At 31.0% G+C, this 26,370-nt stretch overlaps 2 protein-coding genes across 2 annotated transcripts; one reads left to right on the forward strand and one right to left on the reverse strand.

Moving 5' to 3' along the window:
- Window positions 1-480: 480 nt before the first annotated feature.
- On the reverse strand, window positions 481-1,047 carry LOC137822464 (uncharacterized mitochondrial protein AtMg00810-like). The gene has a single exon (XM_068627350.1). It carries the CDS (start codon window positions 1,045-1,047, stop codon window positions 481-483), a length of 567 nt encoding a protein of 188 aa, XP_068483451.1.
- Window positions 1,048-17,892: 16,845 nt separating this feature from the next.
- On the forward strand, window positions 17,893-23,699 carry LOC137821930 (exopolygalacturonase-like). The gene is made up of 5 exons (XM_068626738.1): window positions 17,893-18,222; window positions 19,024-19,347; window positions 19,441-19,730; window positions 22,591-22,816; window positions 22,924-23,699. The coding sequence occupies exons 1-5, from the start codon at window positions 18,016-18,018 to the stop codon at window positions 23,140-23,142; spliced, it is 1,266 nt and encodes a 421-aa protein (XP_068482839.1). The 5' UTR covers window positions 17,893-18,015; the 3' UTR covers window positions 23,143-23,699.
- The last annotated feature ends 2,671 nt before the right edge of the window (window positions 23,700-26,370 follow it).

Raw genomic sequence — 26,370 nt, forward strand, 5'->3', positions numbered from 1 at the left:
AAACAAATTGTATTATTGTTATTATTAAAATACTTACGTCTATTTATATTTTTACTACATTAAAATACATATAATTTAATTAATTTTATACATATATTGAATTTCTGCATGATATGCAAAAGAAAGATAGGAGGTGATAGCTAAGAAACAGAGAGATGAAGGAAGAAAAGAGAAGATGAAATTGTTTCTGAGAAAAACTGCAATTGAATTTTATTACGTTTCGTGATGCACGTTATATATGAATTACAAAAATACAATAGATTGGGCTTCAGTCCAAGGTACAGAAAATGAAAGGCCCAAAACTCAATACTCTCCTTCAAGTTGGGGAATGGATATTCAACATGCTTTGTTTGTGAAGGAGTTTATGGAAAACATCATTGTCAAGTGGTTTAGTAGGAAGATGAGCAGATTTATCTTCAATACTTATCGGTAACAGATTGAAGAGACCTTGTTGAACCCTTTCTCTTACCACATGACAATCTATATCAAGATGTTTAGTCCTCTCATGAAAGCTATGATTTTGAGCGATATGTCTAGCAGACTGATTATCACAAAACAGATTTGTTGTGCTATGAGTGGTAATGTCCAGAAATCCTCCAGCAAGAAAGTAATCCACTGAACTTCACAACAAGTTGCTGCTAACACACGGTATTCTGCCTTAGAAGAAGACCTTGATACGGTGTTCTGTTTCTTGGTTTTCCATGATATTAGAGATTCTCCAAGGAAAATGCAGGAACCAGTGGTTGAACGACACATCAAGATGCAAGATGCCCAGTCAGAGTCACCGAACGCTTTGATTTGGATATTTGTGTCTTTCGGGTAAAAAATGCTTTGAGCATGGGAGGATTTAATATACCTGAGAACTCTCTGTGCAGCTTGATGGTGTTGTTTTGTGGGTGCTTGAACAAATTGACTAAGGCATTGTACAGCCAAACTGATGTCAAGTCTTGTGTTCCCCAAGTAAAGCAAACGGCCAATGATCCTTCGGTATGCAGAGACATCATGCACATCAGCTTGTTCAAACAACTTTACATTTTTCTTGACCATAGGTGTAGAAACTGGTTTCGCACCAATCATACCTACATCAGATAGAATTTCAAGTGCATATTTCCTCTGGCATGGATCCCTTTCTTTGTTTTAGCAATCTCCAAACCTAAAATGAATTTTAATTGCCCAAGGTCTTTGATGGCAAAAGTTGCATTCAAAGAACTCTTAACAGTTTGTATCTCTTTCATGTTATTCCCAGCAATCAGTATATCATCAACATATATGAGAAGTGCTGTAAAAGTGTTTTCAGTCTTTCTAATGAACAAAGAGTTGTCACCTTTTGAATGAGTGAAATTAATTGAGTAAAGAAAGGTAGTAAGTTTATCATACCATTGCTTGCTTGCTTGCTTCAAACCATATAAGGATTTAGTCAAGCGGCAAACCTGGTTTTCTTTTTCAATGGTGATCCTAGGAGGAAATGTCCATGTAGACTTCCTCTTGTAAGTCCCCATGCAGAAAAATGTTGTCAACGTCTAGCTGATCAAGGTGCCAGTCCATAATGGAAGCAACTGCAAGGATGCATCGCAAAGTGGTGAGTCTCGCGACTAGTGAATAGGTCTCCATGTAGTTTATTCCCTCTCGTTGTGTATATCCCTTTGCAACAAGTCTTGCCTTGTACCTTTCAATCTTCCCATTAGCTCTTCGCTTTATTTTGTATACCCATTTACATCCAATGGGAGTTTTGTTTGGAGGAAGATCTATGATTTCCCAGGTTCTGTTGAATTCGAGCGCTTTTATTTCAGATTAGCCTTTAACCACTCAGGGTGTCCCTTTGCTTCTTCATAATTTCGAGGCTCGATTTGTGATGAAAGGGACAAAGTGTAGTTTAGTTGTTTATCAGATAGTTTATTGTATGAAATGACAAAATCAAGAGGATAGCGTACCTTTGGGTTCAGACTCTTATTGCACGGTGTAATCATCATTTGATGATGATAATCTTCCAGATAAGTGGGTGATCTCCTAATCCGTGTGGATCGCCTCAGATCATCATGAATTGTTCTCGTTCTGTCTTTGTTCCTCACGTTCGAAGTTGCTCTCTTCGAGTTGCTAAAGACCATCATTCACATACATCATAAAATTGTCTCCTTCCCGAGTAACGGGCTGACTGGATTGACTATTCTTATTTTTCAGATCACAGAAACTAGTTTCATAGAAAACAACATTTCTTAATACATAAATCTCTCTAGAGTGTATGTCCATGACAATATAACATTTCACTCCTTTAAAATTGTAATATCTCAGACATCACAATTTAATTATGACTTAGCCTCACATGATCTCTATCATCAAACTATTGATGTCAATTACGACAAAGTTGTTCAAAAGAGTCTCGTTACACCTTTTTCCAATGATGTGAAGTATATTTAATAGTGTAACAATTTTTAAATATTAAGAAACTTTTATGCACAATTATATGGAATTACGAAAAATGATTTAAATTTTTTTTTGCAGCGTTTAATGTCTTATCTAACTAATTTTTTTTATTTATTTTTTTATTGTATTTAAAATGAAAGATGTCAATATTTATTATTTGGAACCGATTTTTTTTTTATAAAACTTATTTTATTATAAGTCAAAATAAATAAATAAGAAACAAATACATCTATATTATATTTTTTTATTTTATGGAAAACGAGACATTACATGAATCTCTTTAATTTTTATGTGATTCATTATTATTTTTATTTTTGTGATTGAAAGTAGAGTCCCGTGAGAATGATGGGTGTAATAGGCTATTGTCAAATAAAGGAGAAAGTTGAAGAAGGTGAAAATTGTCTAAAAAATAATATAATTGGATGAAATCTCTTTATTGTGATTTATTTTGTTGTGTTAGTGGTTAATGTCAATGATTTTTTTTAACCATTACGTAATTTTTCTTGTTTATTATTAAAAATAGAGTTAATTTTGAAAAAAAAAACAAATAATTAGATTAAGAACTGATGTTAAAGTGACACGATTTTGACCATATCAAAAGAAAAGTCATATCAACATGACACGATTTTATCAACAATTTTTTTTAAAATTTTAATGTTATAATCAAGTCGTGTCTAAGTGACATGATTTCAAATTTAACGGATTTAAGACATGGTAAATAGATTTAGTAAAATTAACTAGTTAAATGAATTTATAATTGTACATGAACTTATAATTGTACATGAACTTGTATATAAAAAAAAGCATAAAAATAAACACATTTTTTAAGAAATTAGATGCTTTAAAAATGGAATGATGAGTTAGTTAAACTATATATACTTAGCCTTGGTTTAGAAGCTGGTCTGAGCTGATTTTATTAGTTTGAAGACTTTTAGTCTTTTTTTTTATATATTAAGAGTTCAAACATTTCTCAAATATTTTCATTAATTTAATTATTTTTTATTAAAAAAAATATATAGACACATCTCTCAAAGAATTATCATAGACCCTACAAAATATGAGGAAATTGCAACCAGAAGAAATGGATAAATACAATGAGAAAAGGTTAAAATATATACAATTATAAAAGAAAAATATGGAATTGGGTGACACCACATAAAGGAAAAGAAGAATGAAACGTGAAGATGTAAGAATTTTTTTATCAAAAAATAAACAAATTTAGAATATATAAGGAATATTTCAATCTGTAATAAAAAAATACGAGTGATTAAAATATGAGTATTCCAGTAAAAAAAACATCTCAAAACTCAAGACTCACGAAATCCAAAGATCTAAACACGTATTATAGCAATCGTTTTAACAAAAACCATGACAAAGTTTCCATTTACACAAATAACTTGTGTTACAAACGTGGAGATAAAAGGATGATAATGTTTAGGGGCATAACTTTTTAAATAACTCTCTTTTGTAGATACAAGGACGATAATGTTTAGAATAAAAAAAAATTGTGAAAAAATATAATAGTGCAAAAGAGAAAAGTGAAACTGTCAGAGAAAATTCTTGGTTTATGCCGTCAATGTCCTACCCAGATAAGGTTTGAAGCTTGAATTGTTCTTCGTGTTCATCTCATAAAATTTATTTGGATAGAGTCCATCATATGCCCTTTTACTTTTACCATGTATTCGATGCTATTTCCACAAAATATCACCATCATAAGGGTCCCAAAATGTTCTTCTTTTTCAAAAAAAATAAAACAACTTTGCAAAGATCATATCATCATCACCACAACCTTCTTAGGTCTGTGAAATTAACTATTCACTGATTCCACCCAATGAAACAAAATATTCCAAGACAACTCCTTCTACTCATAGGCTAATTAAACCTTATCTCACAAACCTAGATGGCTACACACATTATTGGAGGTGAATGTATGTCTAGTTTACATCGCAATAACACAACATAATTCAATATACTACAAGAAAATCATGAAATAGAAATTAATTTTAAAAATAAAAAATAATTAATTATTATATTGACTAAATTAGAGACTATTTCAGAGATTAAATTTTTTTTTGGTTTCTCAATTAGTTTATATTATTGTTAAATGATTTATAAATTAGTATCTAATTAGCAACCAAAGTTTTTCTACCAAATTTAGAATCTAAATAATTGATAGTTAAAACATTGGTAGCTAATTAAATACCAATTTAGAAATCATTTAACAATAATAGAAACTAATTTAGAAACCAAAATTTGTTTTAGTTTCTAAAATGATCTCTAATTTAGTCACTATAGCAACTAATTATTTTTTTCTTCTAAAATTGGTTTCTATTACATGATTTTATTGTAGTTATACTAACCAAATTTAAAGATAAAAATAATTAATCACTATACTAATGAAATTAGATACTATTTTAAAGATTAAAAAATTATTGATATCTAAAGTGATTTCTATTATTAATAAAAATTTATAAAATATTTTTAAATTGGTATTTAAATTAGCTACCAAGATTTTAGCTACTAATATTTTAGATTATAAATTAGTCTTTAAAAGATAAGAGACTAATTTAGAATACAAAGTAGTAAGTAGTTAAAACCTTGGTAGTTAATGATTAGATATCAATTTAGAAACTATTTTATAATTTTTTTATTAATAATAGAAACAACTTTAGATACCAATAATTTTTTTAGTTTGTAAAATATCTTTAATTTAGTTAAATAATAACTAATTATTTGGTTTTTTAAAATTAATTTTTGTTTAGTAATTTTTTTTAGTGAATATTATAATATGTTGCTTAATTTTTATGTGTTACATAATAAATAAGTAAAATATAATTAGGTGTCGTATATAAATTAATTAAAATGATAAAGATAAAGTGATTAATGATCATGCAACAATGTTTACGTTAATGAGTAATTTGTTAAGATTAGTTCAAAATAAGTGAACATTCATATGGGAGAAATTTAAAGAGAGAATAAGAATTCAACCTATTTTTCTTTTGTGCTTAGAATTGAATTCAGATTAGATAAATGCTCTTTTCTGGTGTTTGTACTCCTTTGACCTAAAGGCACAATAAGAAATCAACATTGACTTAATAGAAGGTATTATTTGGGGTCCATGTGAATGAGACAATATGTTTAAAAGGAACCTTTAATTAGAATATCATAAGTATATGTGCATGTGGAATTCTCCATAGCAAATACTAGCTAGCTGGGCTAATTAAGTGAAAAATAATTGTTGGGTGCACTACATTTTATATTTTAGGTCATGTTGACGTGTGAATGGGTAAAAAAGTATGGTTTAAAATAAGTATAGTAATGGTGTTTTATTATTGTCTATGTAGTAAGGTTTATTTTTCTCTTACTCAAAATATTTGGAAAAAATGTTGCCTATTTATTTTAAACAACATTTTATAAAACGTGGACAAAATTATTAAAATATGAGTACTTTAGACAACTTTTTAGAATGTGGGTGTTTAAAATAATATTTTAGGCAACATTTTTTTAAAATGTGGGTGTTTTAACTAATATTTAACATAACATTTTTAAAGTGATTAAATAAGATTTAGGCAAAGTTTTTAAATTGTGGATAGTTAAGCCCAAGTAGTGTTAAGATTCGAAATTCACTTTGTCACTGAGTTGGAAGTTCAGACTCGGAACGAAGACTCTTGCATATACACATTGAACCAGGAGAAATCTCGTCTAAACCCTAAGCTGAAACGAGAATTTGAAGTCGTTCGTTACGAACCAGGAGCGATATTGTGTGAGTTTCGATCAACGATTGAAGGTAACCAGGAGTAATCACATCTAAACCCTAAGCCGAAACAAGAATCTGAAGTCGTTCGTTATGAACCAGGAGCGACATTGTGTGAGTTTCGATCAACAATTGAAGGTAACCAGGAGTAATCGCGTCTAAACCCTAAGCTGAAATGAGAACTTGAAGCCGTTCGTTACGATCCATGAGTGACATCGTGTGAGTTTCGATCAACTTGAAGGTAACTAGGAGAAATATCGTCTAAACCCTAAGCCGAAACGAGAATCTGAAGTCGTTTGTTACGAACTTTGAGTTTCAATCAATGGTTAAAGGTAACCAGGAGAAATCGCGTTTAAATCCTAAGCCGAAGCGAGAATTCGAAGTCGCTCGTTATGAACCATGAGTGGCATTGTGTGAGTTTCGATCAATAGTTGGAGGTAAGTGGTTGGTTCTTCAAATTGATTCACCCTTCTTCATTTCAGGTCAATCATTTTCTTTGTCTTTGTATTAATCCTTTGCTTTCGTGATGCATCACAATTTTTTTTTCCTTTTTGTCATTGTTTTTCAGTCATTAAGATTTTTTTAGGGTGGTTTTTCCATCTGGTTTTGTTAATTTGCATTTCTTTTATGATTCCATAAATGATTTGATAATATTTGTAGAATTATTTTCTTGTTGAGTTGAAGTTTGGAATGAATCTTAGTGTTATTGTATTTTGGAGTAGGAGGATCTCATGTGAAGTCAGGTGAGCTATTGTTAACAGGCGTAACTCATGTGGGATTGAATCTAAGCTCACCGTTCAAAGAAGATCAAAACTTTTGATCAAGGAGAACAACCGCTCTTCATCAATTTGTGCTGAATAACGGTATGCCATTCTCACCTTATTTTGTATTCAACACAAAAAATCATGTTATTATTAATAATATTAATAGTAATATTATTGATATTATTATTAATATTACTATTATTATAATAATAATTATTATTATTGACGTTCAGTTATCAACAAATATTACACCGATAGATATTTATCCACACTCAATTTACTTTTTAATTTTTAGACATGTCAGTAAAATCATTTGATAATTATCGAATGAGATAAAATCGTTGATAAAATTCATTGATAATTATCGACAAACACAAATCCATTGATAATTCTTTTTGTGATAAAATCTGTTGGTAATATAGAAATTACCCATGAACACAATAATTATTTGTTGGTAAATCAATAATTATTTTTGTAATGAAAATATTATATAATATTCTTTTTCATTATTATTATTATTATTTTAAAAAAAAATCTTTTTCATATCCTCATTTAATAAGTAGACGTTATAAAAATGAGAACTTGCCCTCAAGGAGTTCACTAACTCAACTAAAGAAGTTAACAAAAAAATTGTATGTTTCGAGAGCTCGTCCAACTATACCTTGAATAACTTTGCATAAAATTAATTATATATAATGAACTTATTTATTTTTAAACTCTCATTAGTATGTGCATAAAATAGGAATCTGATTTCAACTGTGAATATTTTGTATTGGTTGTAAAAGTTTTTACAGATATTAAACTTCTAAAAGCGAAAGAATTCAATCAAGCCAAATTTCTAATTAATGAGAAATAAATCTTGACTTAATTCAAAAGATATTATATTTTAACTTCACAACATAGTGGACAATATGATCTTGACAGAAAGTATAATAAAAAGATGAAGTGCATATGTGCATGACATGACTATTCTTAACTTGAATTTATGCACTTCTATCATCTCAATGAAAAAGATTCACATTAGATAAATATTTTTTCAATATATATAATTGGTATATGTCCATATAACTTAATAGAAATAGTATTTTTAACATTGCCCTCATTAACAACCTATTTTTAGAGGTAACAAGACTATTAAAAAAATTATATTTTTTTTACGAATAATAAATAAAATAAAATGAGTTACTTTTAGTATGGTTTCAGTTCAAAATTCTAAACTATTAAAAAATATTGTTTTTATTAACAAATAATAAATAAAATAAGATATTTTAGGAGTGTCGTAATCCTTATACAGACACTCCAGAAATATTTCAACTCTTATACAGAAAGTAGTCAAAGTCAACTTGCTCAACACCTAACCTATCGACATTCTTCAAATTTTATAAACCTCCATATCAATCTTCAAAATTGAAAGGAATGGTAAGTCATATCAAAAGAAATCATCATCTGCCCTATCAAGATTCTTATCACCAATCTTTATTCAAAACAAAAATTATATTTATAAAAAAAAATAATGGATGTAAAAATTTATTAGGTGTGAAATTATATAATTTAACTCTCACTAGAAGAAAAGAATATCCTCTTTAAAAAAAATCAATCACAAATAATCTGATGTAGCTTTAACCACGTCTACTATTGTGCCACCACCTTTGATGCTCTAATAATTACTTATCCCAAAGATTCGATCCCTCTTGGAGGAAAGTTGCTTGCATTATTGCATTTCAATGGACCAATATATATATAGCCATGCCCTTCAAGTTTTATACTCAGAAAATTGAGAGCAGTTCCTCAAGTAGTTGTACTTTTCTTTAAATTTTTCTTTGTGCAGTTGATAAATGGCACCACAAGCAGATTTTTCAAAGATTGGGTATGAGATAGAAAAGTTTTTTGGCAGGCAAAAGAGTTTTAGCAACCCTCCAGCGACTCAAAATCTCTGCATACACAAATTTTATCCAACTTATATGGCCACCAAGGTGGTGCACATGCATGTGGAAGATGTCAAGTGCAATGAAGCTGCTTCAATATTCATAGCAGAAAACAGAACGGAGCTGCAGATGAAAGGTTTGGTTGGGCGGTGATTGTTAATACTATAGTTTTACACAGAAATATTTAGCACTATTTTTGTCCCTTTTATATATTAGACTATAGATTTCTGCAAGCTCTTCTGGTATATGATGGCTGGTATCACTCTTCTGCTACTGTAAAATACACTTATGTGTACTTCAGCTCGAAGACAACCATGAATGTCTTCTGCAGCTTCAGAAGTTATTAGGCTCTTCCCATGGCCTAGCTTTCTTCTTCATGTATCTTACTATCCATCAAGAAGTTTTGTTCTCCAATCTATATATTGCCTCTTATAATAGCATGAACAAGTTTTTTAACTGGTGTCTTCATTATTTGGTTTGTCTTTATTTAGCTTTTTTTTAGTTTGATGACGGTAGTTGTACTTTTATACGATTTTGGATTATTCCTAAAATATTCATATTATATATTGTTTGTTGTCATAAAAAAAAATAGAATAAGAGTTGCGGAAATTAAGGACATGGGATTCAAAATAAGATTACCAAAAGCTTGTTAATTTTTCATAGCAGAGACATTATCTCATACGTTTTAGCTGATACGAAAAATCTCATACGTTTTAGTATTTTAAATGGTGAATTGTTTTAGATAAATATTGATTTTATATGATTTAGATTTATAATAAAAACAATATATAATATGTAAACTGTATAATAAAATAAACACATTTTTTGACATGTATTTTAGACTTAAGAAATGTGATACAAAGTTATTTAAACAACACATAATTGTCTAATAGTCTATGCGAAGGACACCTGCTAAATATAAAAATCTAATAAAAATAATTATGAAACACTCACAAATTTTAAATTGTAATTCAATATTTTTTTTTCAACAATAAATAAATGAATTAAAAATAACCCCTTCAGAAATTTTCCAATTCTTATAAAATTATAAAAGTGTCTAAAAGCCTCACCATCTAACTTACAATTAAAAAATCATTACAATGTAACGTAAGAGCTGGTAAGGCCTAGGCATCTTAATACAAAAGAAAAGAACAACTAGAAAATCAATGAAAAAAGAAGGTGCTGTTTCATGGCATATTTATGCATCAATATCTGCATAATTACAGCACTTACAGTTTTATTCCACAAATCCATTACAGCTCCAATTACCCTTACTTATCCTTACATTTGCAGACCCAATTCCCTTCCCAAAAGAATCTCTGTTGATGTTAAGAGATTCCAATAATAGTGCTGCCAAAACGTTTCTCCATGGCCTGTAATACTTCCTATTTAAAGCCCTTTGTGCAGCATTTATTTACTTTGAACCCTACATATTCAACCTTTGCCACCTCTTCTATCATACATAATTCACAACTAACTTAAAGAAATCAAGCAATTTAGGGTATAAAGCCCAGTCAAAATAAGAAAAGTTAAAACTAGATATTTTTTCATTCATCCAAGATCACACTTGCAATTTTGTTATGTTAAAGATTTCTTCAACATCAACTTTCCCTTCTTTAAACACAACTTCGTTCTTATGGCTCCATATACTTCATGAAACTACCACCCAAACATCCTTCCATACTCTGTTCTTTTTCAAATTGAACTGAAAAAGGTAGAATTGTAAGAAGTAGAATTTTAAAGAAGTTTGCACAAGTTCACAAAGTCATGAAAAGTGAAACTGTGACAGAATATCCTTGGTTTATGGCATCAATGTCCTAACCCATATAATGTCAGAAGCTTCTTGAAAGCCTAAGAATACAGTTGTCTAAAACTCGTACACGTGTTGATCTGATGAAGTTTATTTTGGATAGAGTCCATGGTATGCTGCACTTCTATTTTCACCTTGTATGTCATACTATACCATAAAATATCACATTATCCTCCTCACATCTTGCGGGTCCCAAATTGTGCTTCTTTTTCATAAAGAATCGAATAATTTTCCAATGATTAAATCGTGATGATCACAACTTGTGAGGCATGCTTAATGGTATGTTTGTGAAATTAGACCAGATGAAGATCTTCTACTATAAGTCCTCAACTACTAATTGATTCCACCCAATGAACCAAAACAATGAAGATCATTCTTTCTCAATATATATCATCTATATCTTACAAAACAAATCATAGGTTACACGCAATCTCTCACACCTATATATGGTCATGTTTCTGGCAAGTATATAAATATAAATAATGAAATAAAAAGTTAAAGTATTAATTTTTCAAGAACCATTCTTAATAAAATATGCCACAAGATCGAACAGTGGCAATGGATTCACTGCTGTATGATAAAACCGTGCAGCAGGAGTTGGCATGGCAGAAACAGTAAAGGACATTACCTCTGTGTTCATCTTCATACTCTGATTCCGTCAAGGAAACAATCAGTATGCACAAAGCTTCAGCTGGATATAATGAAATTTGTCAAGGATGATGAATTTGTAATATGTTTCAGTAAGAAATTTAGTATCTGAAGGAGGGTGCTTAAGTTTAGGTGGTTCATCCATTGTTATAACAGGAATCTAGCTCAGTTCATCCAACTTAGTAGTGTTAATCTTTATTGTATCCAGTTCCTTTTGAAGTTGACCAACGTTCTTCACGTCAATAAACCTGATAAATCTTATATATTCTCCTATTTATCTAGCTTCCTTAACATAAAATCCTCTCTCACTCGTTCTGTCTCTGGAAGATCTTTCGCTTGTCAAATTCTCCAAAAATTGTATGAAAACTGAGAGAAGAAGTATGTTGTTGCATTCCTTCCAACAGTTTGATTCCACCATGACTTGGCATTTGCAGTTCTTTTTCTTTATAGTCTTAGTGATCATTACTTAAAAAAAACATCTATAATAAAAAGATTAAATGTTCTTCAATGAAGTTGGAACCAAAAGAACGATTACCTCCTTCCTTCTCGGTCGGTCGATCAACCTTTTCTCTCTCTTCTACTCGAACGATCTCCTCGTACTTCTCTCGCTTCTCTACTCCTCGTCTCCGTGAACATCGGACTCAAATGGTAGTTGCAAAAGGCCCAGACCCTCAAACAAAACATTGATATTCGGCACTCGGTGCTATTAATACTGAATAATGATAACGTACCTGAGGAATCTGTGCTTATTTATATGATTATCATGAACCTTTTATTATTGGGTTAAATTAGGAATTCGGATCATGATTAAGAGTTTAATCATTGATTAATCTCGTTAATCCTCTGTTTGGACGTAAGGCCTTCGGATGTTGTACGAACTCGACCAATACAAAATGCATATTATATATGTGCATTTGTTTTATCAGCAAAGAAATGCATATGCTTTGACAATTCTTACTTTGATTTATGCAAATATCATCCGAACAGAAAGGTTCTCCTTGGATAAAAACAATTTTGTTTTCAATTTCAGAAATTTTATTCTGTATCTGATAATATTTGAAGAGGTAAACTCTTACACTAACAAAAGAGAATAAAACAAACAATCTGATGTACACGTCTACTATTGCGCCACCACCTTGGATGCTCCAATATAAAAATAATCTCAGCAGATTCGATCCCTCTTGGAGGAGAGTTACATCATTACGTTTCAATGGACCTATATATATACCCTTCAAGTTTTATACTAAAAAAATAGAGAGCACTTCCTCAAATAGTTGGTTTAGAAGTTTTCTTAATTCCTCATTTCCTTGAAATGGCACCACAAGCTGATTTTGCAAAGATTGGGTATGAGATAGAAAAGTTCTTTGGTGGGCTAAAGAGTTTGGGCAATGGCAACCCTCCAGCCACTCAAAATCTCTGCAGATACAAATTTTATCCTTCTTATGGAGCTACCAAGGTGGTCCACATGCATGTGGAAGATGTCAAATGCAATGAAGCTGCTTCAAGATTCACAGCAGAAAAGAGAACAGAGTTGCAGATGAAAGGTTTGGTTGGGCAGTGATTATTAATATTATGGTTCTAATCAGAAATATTTAGCACTATTTTTGTCCCTTTTATATATATATTATAGACTATGGATGTCTGCAAGCTCTTCTGGTATCACTCTTCTGGTACTGTAAAATACACTTATGTGTGCTTCAGCTCGAAGACAAACATGAATGTCTTCTGTAGCTTCAAGAGTTATTACACTCTTCCTATGGCCTAGCTTTCTTCTTCATCTTGTATATTATTATCTATCAAGAAGTTTTGTTCTTGAAATCTTGCATATCATTTTTTTTATCAGTAAATTTTTTTATCAATAAGAAAAGATAGTATAAATGTGGTTTACTTTATGAGTGGTACAATCCTACAACAAAGTAAAAGAACACTTATAATTTAAGAAAACTCTAACAGTCTATCTTGTCAAAATTAACTAAAAAATGACTTAAATTTCAAAGACCAATCCCGTCACTCTATCAGCAACTATTAAATGAATACTAACATGTCAGAGGTTTAAGGCATCAATCAGAAAACGAAAAATTCGTTGATGGTAAGATCCAGATTCAAGACCAAACCTTAAATTATGTCAAGAAAATAATAGTCTTTCATATCATCTAATATAAGGTTGAATTACACTAATCTATTTTTGACTCTCTTATAATATTTTTAGGTATAGGGATTGGGATTTAGAAAAATTTAACTGAATAAATTCATTGTTATTGACTAAATAAATAGTAAATATTATTTTTAGAGTTAAAACTGAGATTATTTTATGGTATATCATTAATTATTTCTTAAAATATATGTGTCTTTATATTGAAGTTTAAGCTATTTTCCTTTTAAAAATAAACTTAATTTATATTATGTTAAAAAAAAAATTTAAATAGAGAGAAAAATAACTCAGATATCACGAGTGTAGGACACTAAAGTGTTAACTACAAGAAGCATGCTGGGTAAATAAAGGGAGAAAGCTTATAAAAGACGATGCATGAATTTAAGAAAAAGATTATTAGAGGTTGTTTGATTTGAGAAAATATTTTGTAATTTTATTTTTATTAAAAAATGTCATGTATTTATTTAAAAACATTTTAGAAAATAGTAAATACTGGTATTTATTGTCTTTTACTTTTTATTCTCTATTTTTTACTATCTTCTATTATGATTTAAAACATGGAAAGTAAAATGAAAAAAAAAATATTAAGAAATACTTTCGTAGGATTTCCTTCCTTCCGAATTTCTAAGCTAAATAATTAAAAATGATAAAAAAAATTATTTTATGATATAAATTTGCACCATAAAATAATTTTTAATGTATAAATTATTTTATAAAATAAATAAATTAATAAAATATATTTTAGACTTATGATAGATATTTTATATTGTGATAAATTTCATAAACTATAAATAATTTCTCAAAAATGTAATTTAAAAATAAAGATGAAAAAGATAAACAGAAAAGGAATAAGAGATTGAATGAAATTCCTAAAAAAATTCTTGTTAAAAATATTCTGAAATTATTCTTGTCAAAAGAATAACTTATCAAACACTATCAATTAATATTTTTAATACAAAAGATTCCTCTTCATCCTTTTATTTTCGTTCGGCTTAAATTATACTATTATTCTCTCTAAATAAGTTATTAGTTTTAATTTTTAGTTCCTATAAAAAATCTTTGATGTTTATCTTATAAAATTGTAATTATTATTATTATTAGTTTTATAAAATGAAATAAAATAAATGTTTTAAATTTTAATAAATTTGTGTAATCTTCATCTCTCAAAAGTTTTAAATCAACTTAACCCTAAAATTAATTTTAAAATAAAGAAATAACATTTTTTTTTTGTAATCTTAACATTTTCCAAAAGGTTTCAATACTGACATTATGTCATAATAAGGACTAGGAGTCCTACACTTGAAATTAATTTTGTTTACATAACTTCACAATATTAAAAATTGAAAAAATAGTTATATATATATACTTTATAAAAAAATCAAAATCAAAATATTTATTTATAGTTTTAGAGAAAAAAAATACATTAAAAATTAAGCATTTTGATCATTGCATCAATGTTAGAAGTTTGTATGATTTTGTTTGCCCTATATGATTTTACTTATTTATTTATTTTTCTACAAGCATGTGAGAAATTGTGATTGAAATATTGAAGGAAAAATGATTAAAAGCAATATGTTGGAATTGAAATTGGATTGGGAGAGGAATCAGTTATCACATCATTACACCATGTTGATGAGGAATATATAGCTGGAAAAGTAAAAGGAAACACTTCCATGAAAGACAGATTCCACCATCAAAACTCAACTCAATCTCATTTTCTTCTTTAATACATTAGAAAAGCATAAAACAGTTACTTCTGTAAAATATTCCTAGCAGAAAATATTATAGTTTTTCGGTAAGAGTGGTTATAAATATAGATATATCACTTCATCATAATAATCTCATACACTACAAGCAAATCATGAAATAGAAATCAATTTTAGAGACAAAAAATAATTAGTTGTTATAGTAACTTAATTAGAGACCATTTTAGGGACTAAATAAATTTTTTGTTTTTAAATTAGTTTCTATTATTGTTAAATTGTTTCTAAATTGATATTTAATTAGCTACCAATATTTTAACTACCAATTATTTAGTTTATAAATTTGGTAACAAAAACATTGGTAGTTAATTAGATATCAATTTAGAAATTATTTAACAATAATAGAAACTAATTTAGAAACTAATTTTTTTTTTAGTTTCTAAAATGCTCTCTAATTTACCTACTATTGCAACTAATTATTTTTGTCTCTAAAAATTAGTTTCTATTTTATGATTTTCTTTTAGTGATAGTCACAGTTATCCTTCAAAATCAGTCATTATAACTTTTTTTTGTCTATTATAGTTTAAATATAAATCATTTTTATTATATATGTTCCCGCCGGTTGAGCAAATTGTGCTTCGTGCGTAGCTAAGACACGCGTAGCAAGGACTCCCTCGTCTTTGTTCCAAATCCCCACCCTTAGTCGCCGTGAGTACCTGAAACAGAGAGAACAAAGGTCGCCCTCGCAGCCGTTTACACTCCGACGATCAAGTCAGCAAGCGAGAAACATCAACAAGACACACCTCCGTATCGGAGCACCGTGAATGGATGCTCTGAAGGTGGTCGAACGACTGAGTAACTAATTTCTCTCTAATTGTTTGTGCGTACAGTGGGTCCGCGAGCAAGCAACTAGAGTGTGTGTGTAAACTGAGTCTGGGTCCCCGTCTCAAACGTCTAAAACCCCCTTTTAAACGTCTAAAGCATTTAAAGCATCTTAAAGCGCATTTAAAGCGTTTAAAAACGTTCAACACATTTAAAACGTTCAAAGCATTTAAAGCGTTTAAAGTGCTTTAAAGCGTTCAAAACGTAAACTGAATAAAAACGTACTTTATCAAACTTTCAGGAAAACTTATACACCTTGATGATTCAGTACTTACTGTCATGTGTTCTTCTTACTTGATCGTTATTTCTACGGGGAGGGACTTACAGCGCCGTAACCCGACTTAGGGATATTCCATCGTGTAAGTCCTCCTTCCTTGAAGTGCATATGGCGCAAGGGGTGACTTTTTGGGTGCCAACTCATGCGCCCCTGCCTCTAGTCACTCACCCTGGGAGTGTACCTACCTTCCTCTCTTACTACGCACATGGTTCGCCCCTGGGCGTGGGTACTTCACGAGTCAGGTCACCCTATACTGGCACTAAAACCATGGCCTTGGAGCCACCTTTCTCTTATTGTTCTGAGGTATCGGGCCCCTCGGGGTATCGCCCCCTCCACAGTCTTTCCTACCCGTGGGTATCGAGGGATGACACCGTTGACGCCTTAAACTGGCGACGCCACGCCTCATCCTGGCGACGCCTTATCCTGGCGATGCTTTAACCTAGTGACGCCTTAACCTGACGACGCCTTAAACGGTCAACCTATTGACTTTCCTCCCTGAGCCCCTGGATGGGTCCCACCATATGTTTGACTTTGGTCTTGACTTCGACTTTGGTCAACGCCCGAGGACGAGACGGTACAATATATGAAAAAAAATCATCAAAACTAAATGAAATATGCAGGAAGAACTTACCCAGCTAAACATAGTTTTTTTTTAAATATAAAGTTTTAATAGGATTAGAGTATTCTGAAATATTCTTATTTATTATATTTTTTATTACTGATAAAAAAAAATATACTCACCGAATCACGTCTTTAATGTATCATATAAATTTTGCAAAAGGTTATCATTATCATGAATCATTTAAGTTATCGATCATTTGATTTCCCAATCCTTCACTATTATTTTTCCTACTTTAATTAATTTCATAATTTTTAATTTATTTTTTGTCCACTTTTGTCTCATCAACAAACTCACAGAGCATCTTTTAAATTATTATTAAGAATGATATTGGAAAAGTGAAATTCCGTCCCTAGAAATTTATTTTGATGTTTTTTTTTATAAAAGGAGGATATATACTATTTTTTTAGAAAAAATATAACAAAATTATTTTCTTTTCTACTACTTAACTATTTCAAAAAATTAAGAGAAGAAAAAATAATTTATGTTTTAAAATTCTTCTAACAATTGTTTTATCCACTTTAAATGGTACTCTGTCACAATTGCTTTTAAAAGATACTTGATTGAAGGAGAGATGAATATATAAACTATCATTGACTTATCACTAAACAATGTAAAATTATTGATAATACCGGAACATAACTCTTGTCATCAAAATATGTTATATAATTCAAAATCTACATAACATTTTGTTTTCCTTTAATATGAGAATCGGAATGTGATTTCTAGAGGAAATATAGGCTCGTTTGAAGGAGTAATTATCAGAGCCAGAATTTAGGAGTTAAAAATGAAGGGATAGAATCACGAATTTGATCTTAATTAACCAAACTTAACCACAAGAGCTAACATTAGATTCTCATAAATACAAACCAATAATAACCATTTGTTTTTACCAAAATCTTGGTATATAAGAGCTAAACAGAGAGGGATCATTTTTCTCCTAGCTAGCCTCCATGGAGGCCTTTATCTGAAACAGAAAAAAAATTGAATAAAAAAAAAGAAAAGAAAATTGAAAAAATCAGAATTATATATATAGAGAGAGAGAGAACTAGATTCAACAATGAGCATCACAAAAAGAGTAGGTGTTCTTGTTATGTACTTTGCACTGGTTTATCATGTGGATGCTAAAAAGAAAGTAATGCCAGTTGCTGGTGTTGATATCTACAAGGATAAAAACGTAGCTGCTGATAAACTTTCTCCTGGAGAAAAGATAAACAATGTCTTGAGCTTTGGAGCCAAAGGTGATGGCGAGTATGATTGCACTCAGGTATTTATGCACTTCCTTTCCTTCTTCCTTAGAAGAATTAATATTTTATTTCTTTATGCAGAAAACTTATTTGTCTTCATGCTTTTCTATGCTGGTGTACTTTTTGTGAAGGGGTTTTAAAAAAAAACTTTAATATTTTTGGAGAATAGTGTTTGGGAATTTTTCTTTTTTATGTATTTCGGTAATTGATGTGTTGTTATTTTGTATTGTAACGAGAGACTTCTTTGATTTGATTGTTTTTGGAATAAGAAATAGCTAGTGATTTTAGTTGAGAGTTTGAAAGTGATTGGTGTGTGAGGTTTTATTTTATTTTTCTTCTTAACTTTTATGTAAGGATTGAGACACCTCTTAAGTTATCTATATTTATTTATTTATTGTTTCTTTCGGGTAAAAAGAAAAGAAAAACAATTTATATACCTTCAAATTGTTTTAGATCTTTCAAAATATTAATGTCTTCAACGATTAAAATACTCTTATAATCATATACCACTCCTCTGCATTACTCGTTATAAGTATTCTAAGATAAACACTTCAACGTTATTGTTATGAGAAGAATGCTATGAAACCTAACCATTGCAATTAGAGTCCAAAACCTTCTAAATCATACTACACAATCTGATACTTTGTGTTATAATGACAAAGTTCCACAAAGTATATATGAATGTTGCTGCAAGAGCTATAGGAAGTGATCATAAGAAACCACAAGGACAATGAATCAAACCCAAAATTGATAATACAAAACAAAACCCTGGATGAAAAACAACCAACATTTTGATTATTTGATGTTGATTACATCTGCAGGCTTTCATGGATGCATGGAGAGAAACTTGCCACTCCAAAGGGAATGCGAGAGTTTTGGTTCCTGAGGGAAGATTCGTGGTTTCTACAATGTTTTTCGCAGGTCCATGCACTACTCCAGATCCCGTAACAATCCAAGTTGTAGGCACTGTTGTGGCTACAACAGATATCAGTGAATATGTGAATGGTGAATGGCTCATGTTTGAGAGCATAGATGGTATAAGACTCATTGGTGGTGGTACTTTTGATGGCGTGGGCAAGGAATCATGGAAAACATCTGCTAACTGTAAAGTAGATCCCTCCGATACTTGCGTCAGAAACCCTTCTGTAAGTCGATATCTCTTAAACCCTAAACCTTAAACTCTAAATGATTTTGAATTGTCATTTTTTTTTATCAGTTCTGTATGTTTGGGATTGCAGAGTTTATATTTCCGCAAAGTTAGGAATGGAATTATACAAAACATCAAATCCATAGACCCCAAAGGGTTTCACGTATTTGTGACTAATTGTGTTAACATTAGACTTCGACTACTTAAGCTTGTTGCACCAAGTGAAAGTCCTAACACTGATGGAATTCATATCAGCCAATCTGTCAATGTCAAAGTATCAAAAAATAACATTGAAACTGGAGATGATTGTATTTCCATGATACAAGGAGCCAACGATGTTCACATCAATAAAATGAATTGTGGTCCTGGACATGGTATTAGGTAATGTTCATCATTTTTAAACAACTATAAGACCTTAATTATGCACTTTGAAACTAAAATTAACTATGTTCAATAGGAATATTGATAGAATTTATAAGATGTAGAAGAAAGTTGTGGGGTTTTGAATAATGTAGCAATTGATTTGATGAAAACAAACTTTGTTGAGTTTTAATGAACTTGCATAGGCATGAAATATCTCCTTTATAAGGATCTAAAATTTTCTAAAACTTATCCATTCTAAGTACTTGGAGATTATTTTACCTGCAAGACATCTTGTGCTTACTTTTATAAATTGTTCTGATAATTCTAGGAATCACTAGTTCTATTAGTTTCTAGGATTTTTATTTTCTTGAACTTTCTAGAAATATGCATCATAATTTAACACTCCTTTTCGGATGCAAAATTCAGCAACTTCAAACATAAATCCTAGTGACTCAAACTTGATTCTTGGTAATGTGTCTACAACTTGATCTAGTGTTCCATGGTACTTGAGTTGAATTTTCTTATTTGATTTTACCTATTAGATGAAGTGATAATAAATAGCAATGTGCTATTTGCTTTGTTCTTTGATGATGGACTAGATTTTTTTGTCGTTGATATAGCTAACTTGTTGTCTCGATAAATCATACTAGAGTCATCTTCTTGTTCTCCCATTTTTCCCATTTTTTAAAGTATTTTTCAAGTCATGTTGCTTTCTTTTTAGATGTCTAAGAGAAAAATCATGATCCAAGTGAAAAGGCATCACATTATGGGGATGTTTCTGGGTTAAGGGATGTTGTATGCACATGGTTAAGTTGTCTATTTTTTATTTATTTTTTGTATAATTCCAAATAGGTAATGAGATGGATTAACTTAGGTTTATAACCACATGAGATTTTTTAATATGAAACCGTTGGAGTTAGAGGCAAACTAGTCTCAATGACATAGGTTTGGACATCCATAAATGTTCAAATTTATTTAATTTATTTTTTGTTGATAAAAAAAAATATATTGATCATACTTATTAATGACAATGTTGTCAATCAACCTGAGTTGACCATTGTTTTGTACCATATACCAAACTATTTTATGCATTAGAGATGCCTTAAAATTCTAAAGTGTATTTGATTTGGTTTTTTTGCATGAACCTTGATAGAAGAATTGTAGCACACATAATATCTAGCCTTGTGGTTGTTAGATATAGTAAGTTTTTTAAATAAATATGTCTTTTTGCAACTTTTCATTTGTCACAAGTGGAGTACCAAATTATTTTTAATCGTACATCTTAAACTTATTTAGGAATGTCTCAATATGTTTCTTTTGAAAGATAAATAGTCCTTCCTTTTTCACGTCTTCTTTTAAATCTTTCTTTATTTGTATGTTGTTTCCTATGTAGATAAGATTATCTATATATACAAAGTTAATGAAAGTATCATACACCTAGAGTCTTGATATATAGAGTTGGCTTACTCTTACACCTCTTGAATTCAAGATTGGTGAAATATTCATCAATTTTGTTATATCATTCAAGGAGCTTGCTTCAAGACAAATAGAATTTTTCTTAGTCTTATCATTTTGGCTTTATTACCTTTACTTAAAACTTCTTGTGGTTCCACATATATTTCTTCTTCGAGAAGACCAAAGGCTAGATTCATATTTAGTTGGTGAATACTCCATCCTTTTTTAGTTGAAATAGCTATTATAGACTTGATTTTATTTTTTTTATCAACATTAGAGCCTTGATTATGGTGGTAAGCAACTAGGGCGAATATTTCATTGCAATCAAGTTTATTCTTGCAATGCCTTGATCATTACATCTTCTTGTTTTGCTTCTTCATAATATTCAAGCTCAATCACAATCATGTTGCATGTTTCATATATATCCACCAAAGATTTTACTCGTTTAAAAGTAGAATATGGTAGAAAAAATCTTGTTGTATAGGTGAAGAAAGCGTACCTGGATCTTCTATCACTTTTTGAAACCAATTTTAGAGACAAAAAATAATTTGTTGCTATAGTGACTAAATTAGAAACCATTTTAGAAACTAAAAAAATTAGATACCAATTTAGAAATTATTTATCAATAATAGAAACTAATTTAGAAACCAATAATTTTTTTAGTTTCTAAAGTGGTCTCTAATTTAGTCACTATAGCAACTAATTATTTTTTGTCTCTAAAATTGGTTTCTATTTAATGATTTTCTTGTAGTGTCTAGTAGTTTCTAGAAATATATGTATCTTAATTTGACAAATATTCATCTTACATATGTTATGCTTAAGGTGTGTGACAATGTTAAAAAGTTGTGTTGTACAATAAGTGGTCAAAAAACATAATTATGGGTGTAAATCTTGATTTATATGGAATATAAGTAAATAGTAACAGAACAGTTAGTTAGATTGGTATATGTATATGTATATTATTTAGGAACAATAATAATGTAATTTTTAAAGGTGGTGTGATTGATGTTTAAGAAATGTTCACTCTAGTTCAATTAAAGGTTTAGTTTTTTGGTAACTTCCAATGTACCCTCGGCTTGTTTTTCTTATTCTGACTCTTAATCCTCTAGTTTGTTTTGCTTGAACTTGATTAAGTGATGTTTTTGAGTTGTTGGTTAATTCCTATTTGTTGGTTGGGTGTTTGCTGGTGTATTGTCAGTTGTTGATGGTATGATTTTAATGTTTTCTTTTTCCTTATGGGGAGGTTTTAGAGTTTCTTTTCGATATGTATAAGAGTTGGACTACTCCTGAAGTGGTTCACATTTATTTATTATTTTTTGCTGATAAAAAAATGTATATTATCTCCATAGCCTTAATATAGCAGAAGAAGATGATGATTTTAAGATTTAAATTTAGGGTCTAACTTTTTGAATGTTGATGACAGTATTGGAAGTCTTGGAAAGTATCCAGATGAGCTAGAAGTGAAAAACATTAGCGTGACGAACATCTCGATGGTTGGCACAACTAATGGCGTGAGAATCAAGACATGGCCAAATAAGCATCCAGGCTCAGCATCATTTATCACCTTCACTGACATCAACATGCAAAATGTTCAAAACCCTATCATCATTGACCAAGAATATGAATGCTCTAAAAACTGTCAAAACCAGGTTAATTTATTTGTTTGTTTGTTTATATCATTCTCTCTCAGCAGCATAATTTGTGTTATAATGAAGTTGGAGCATGCTAATATGAGCATTCATTTACTTCCATGCAGCCTTCACTTGTACAGTTAAAAGATATTAGTTTTTCAAATATAAGAGGAACCACTCCTACACCAATTGCAGTGGATTTAAGGTGTAGCATGAAATTCCCTTGTGAAAAAGTTAAACTTGAGAACATAAACTTGTCGCTTGGACCCAAGCCTACCGGATCTAGATGTCAAAACATTAAACCAATTTACATGGGCTTGCAAAAGCCACCAACTTGTCCATAAATTATTTTTAAAGGTGGAATGTTGGATTACTCTGAGATCTTTTCTTTGGCTCAATTGAAGGTTTGATCTTGGATTAATTATAAATTTCCTTATGTTTGTTTCTCTTATTCAGATTGGTGTCTTCAGAGGATTGCCTTTTTTTTCGTTTTAGTTTGTATGCGGTTGATATTTGGACGTGTTAAGTGTGTAGTTGTCTAGAAGATGTTGTGTTGTATGGTTGTGTTAGACTTTTGTATATTGGTTGGATCACCTCTGAAGTGGTTCATGTGTATATATTATTTCTTGTTGAAGTTGTCCATATCTGACTCATTTTAAAGTGCATGCATTTTTCAGCTCTCACAACAAAGAAGGAAGGAAAAAAGTATTGTTTTCCATAATTATTGGACCAAATAGGAGAACATGTGGCACATTTTTTTATTTTTTTATTTTTTATCAGCAACATGTGGCACATATAAAGGAGTGGAACTTACTTAGACCCTTTTTGGTTCATTTTTTGTCTGATTTCCTATCTCTCCTCTTGAAGAACAATTTTGAATCATTTAGAACCAACTTCCATGACTATTGTTTCCCAATCTAACCCCATGATTTGAATACTTCTTGGGTAGATATTTGAATCATTTTTTACTATATACAGAAAAGTCAGAAATTGTATATAAAATACTTTAGAATTTTCTTACTCTTATTTACATATAGTGTAGAAGAAATAAGACTTTACCATTTTCCTTTCTACTAGTATTTTCACTTTCTGCAGAATTCAGCAAATGTTGTAGTGATTTTAGAGAGGATGAGTTGTTTCTGAATGTTGGATCAGGAATTCATGTACATTTTTTTTTATCGGCAAAGAATAAATTTAAATTAACATGAACACTTTAGGGATGTCTCAACCCTTATACAAAAACCAACACCCACACGAATAACACAGACAACAGAACCAACAATTTCAATCATGAACAACACATGTTTTTTAGGTGCCGCTATAGCTGTAGAATTATGCAGCAAACATGCATAAACATGGCACTAAAATACCATAAACTGTAGAATAAAGAAGCGATTATGCATCTCCCTTTCCTTTATGTACCTTTGACCAATGATCACTTATATTCCTTGCTCAAATTCGACTTCAGATGCTGCATAATTAAGCACTATAATCAGATCCACTCACCTTGGTCGTATCAAACATCTTGTTTGATTAAGTGGTTCCAGGAGAGAAATTATAGCATCTACTTGAGCCGGCCCAATACCTGCTACCATATCTGTCATCAGGATCACCTTCTTCTTGCTAAATTTTCCTTCATCATATGCATTCTTCAATACTGCTTTATCTCCAAATTGGATTGAGCAATCCCATCACGTTCATCAACATCAGCTTCTTGAGCTCAAAGAGTTATGCTCCTTTACGTTGAATTTGTAGTGGCTCCCCTCCCTCAACCCTGCCACGCACCTTCTATGACTAAGCATTACTCACCTCAACATATTTAAGAGTTGGTATGCACGTGCATCACTTCTACTTTGGTTGCATATGGCTTAGATGCATATAGGACAACATCTTATTAGGCACACAAAAGCTAAAAATTAAAGCTTGTAGCCAACACGAGATGTTTCCACTCCTGCCAACATTCTTCTCTCGCTCCTAAAGAGCTAAGCCATATCAGTAGCAGCTAGACAATAAGCTTCAGGGTCTAAGCTCTACACATTTGCACCTTTTATGCATTATAGCTGCAGCGTTTCTTGCTTCGCTCCTTTCTTCCGCCATCCATCATACTATTCAATCTTCCTTACTTCCTTTAGTGTGGTAAGCTTCATTAAAAAATCATGCTACCTTCTTTGCCTTATCCCCACAAAATCAAAGAACCAATTCCATACTCCTGCTTAAAAAGCCTTGAATTGGCACCTCAATAGATCAATTCAGCACCCATTTTATCTGCAGAACCATTTTGACATTCTCACATTGATGCTTCTCACAAAAACATTCATCATTTCCTTCCCTTCCCCTCATTCTATTTTCCAAACAAAACAGCTGCTAGCAGGTTACCTAAAAACAGCTTGCCACTCAGATACCTCTGCCACTTTCCTTATATACTTAAATTTATAAACCTAATTGGACTTCATAGAAGTTGGGAAAATATCCTGCATTGGTTTAGGCTCTTTTGGCATCACCTTTATCCTACATACCAACATCTAGCATCCAACAACCAACGTCCACACCAAACCATCATATCCGAACCTACCGATTCTGATATATCTCCTGCAGCTTCAAGAACACTAGTCCTTCTACAAACCTCCTCTGTTTTCTATACTTGTTGCCTACTTACACAACTTCTACTATTGCATCATGTGTCTTTTGAACTACAAAGAACCAGAGCTATAAGGAGCTTCCCAAAAACCAGTACCACTACCATGGTAACAACCAGTAGCTCCTACAAAAAAAAACATAGGTAATTAGGCCTTGAATACACCTTCACATACCCATTTCTGCTTCTATGTTCTCCACCTTCACCTACCCAAAACTACCTTCTAGAACAACAACAAAGAAAACCTCTTATGTCCCATTTCCTTTCTAGTCATAACTTTTAATGCATTGAACAGGATTCAAATGTCAATTCGAGAAAGAATAACAAAAGGATTGTGCCCTATGTTTCATCCACATCCATGATCTAAGTTGTGTTGTCTGAAAGATTTCTTCCACATCTGGTACCCCTTGCTTAAAAATAATCGTGTTCCGTTGCTCCCAAATACCCCTTTCAACAGCTACCCACAAACCTTTCGAAACCTGATTTTGCTTGACACTCAAAAAGGCCAAGTGATGAGAATCAAATAAAGGAGGCTTTTATTAAGGGAGGAAGAGGACATCCACCCTCACATTTGAAGTTCTTCCTTCTAGTCTTCTCAAAATTAAAAGAAGACATAAAATAAAGTAAGGATCAAGCCTAAAGCCAAAGAAGTCTACAAGCCGTCAAAGAATGGGGTTCAAATAAATATCTCTCTTTATAGTTTCTTTTATAAAATGTAGAATGTTTAAATATATAGTTTTTAGGAAGGTGCTTAGAGGGAAACCTTAGATACCTCTTTTGTAAAAGCATCTTTAGGCATTAGTTTAGAATTTTCTAGAAGGTGACTCTTCATGCTTCACTTTAGGTGCTAGAAGTGAGTAGCATGCAAGGGACTTTTGGTTAGCTTGTTTTGTAAGCTTCATGACCAGCCCTTGCTCCTATAAAAGGAGGGCTTAGG

This window comes from Phaseolus vulgaris, chromosome 9, assembly GCF_000499845.2.
Source record: "Phaseolus vulgaris cultivar G19833 chromosome 9, P. vulgaris v2.0, whole genome shotgun sequence".
In the NCBI taxonomy this organism is placed as follows: Eukaryota; Viridiplantae; Streptophyta; class Magnoliopsida; order Fabales; family Fabaceae; genus Phaseolus; species Phaseolus vulgaris.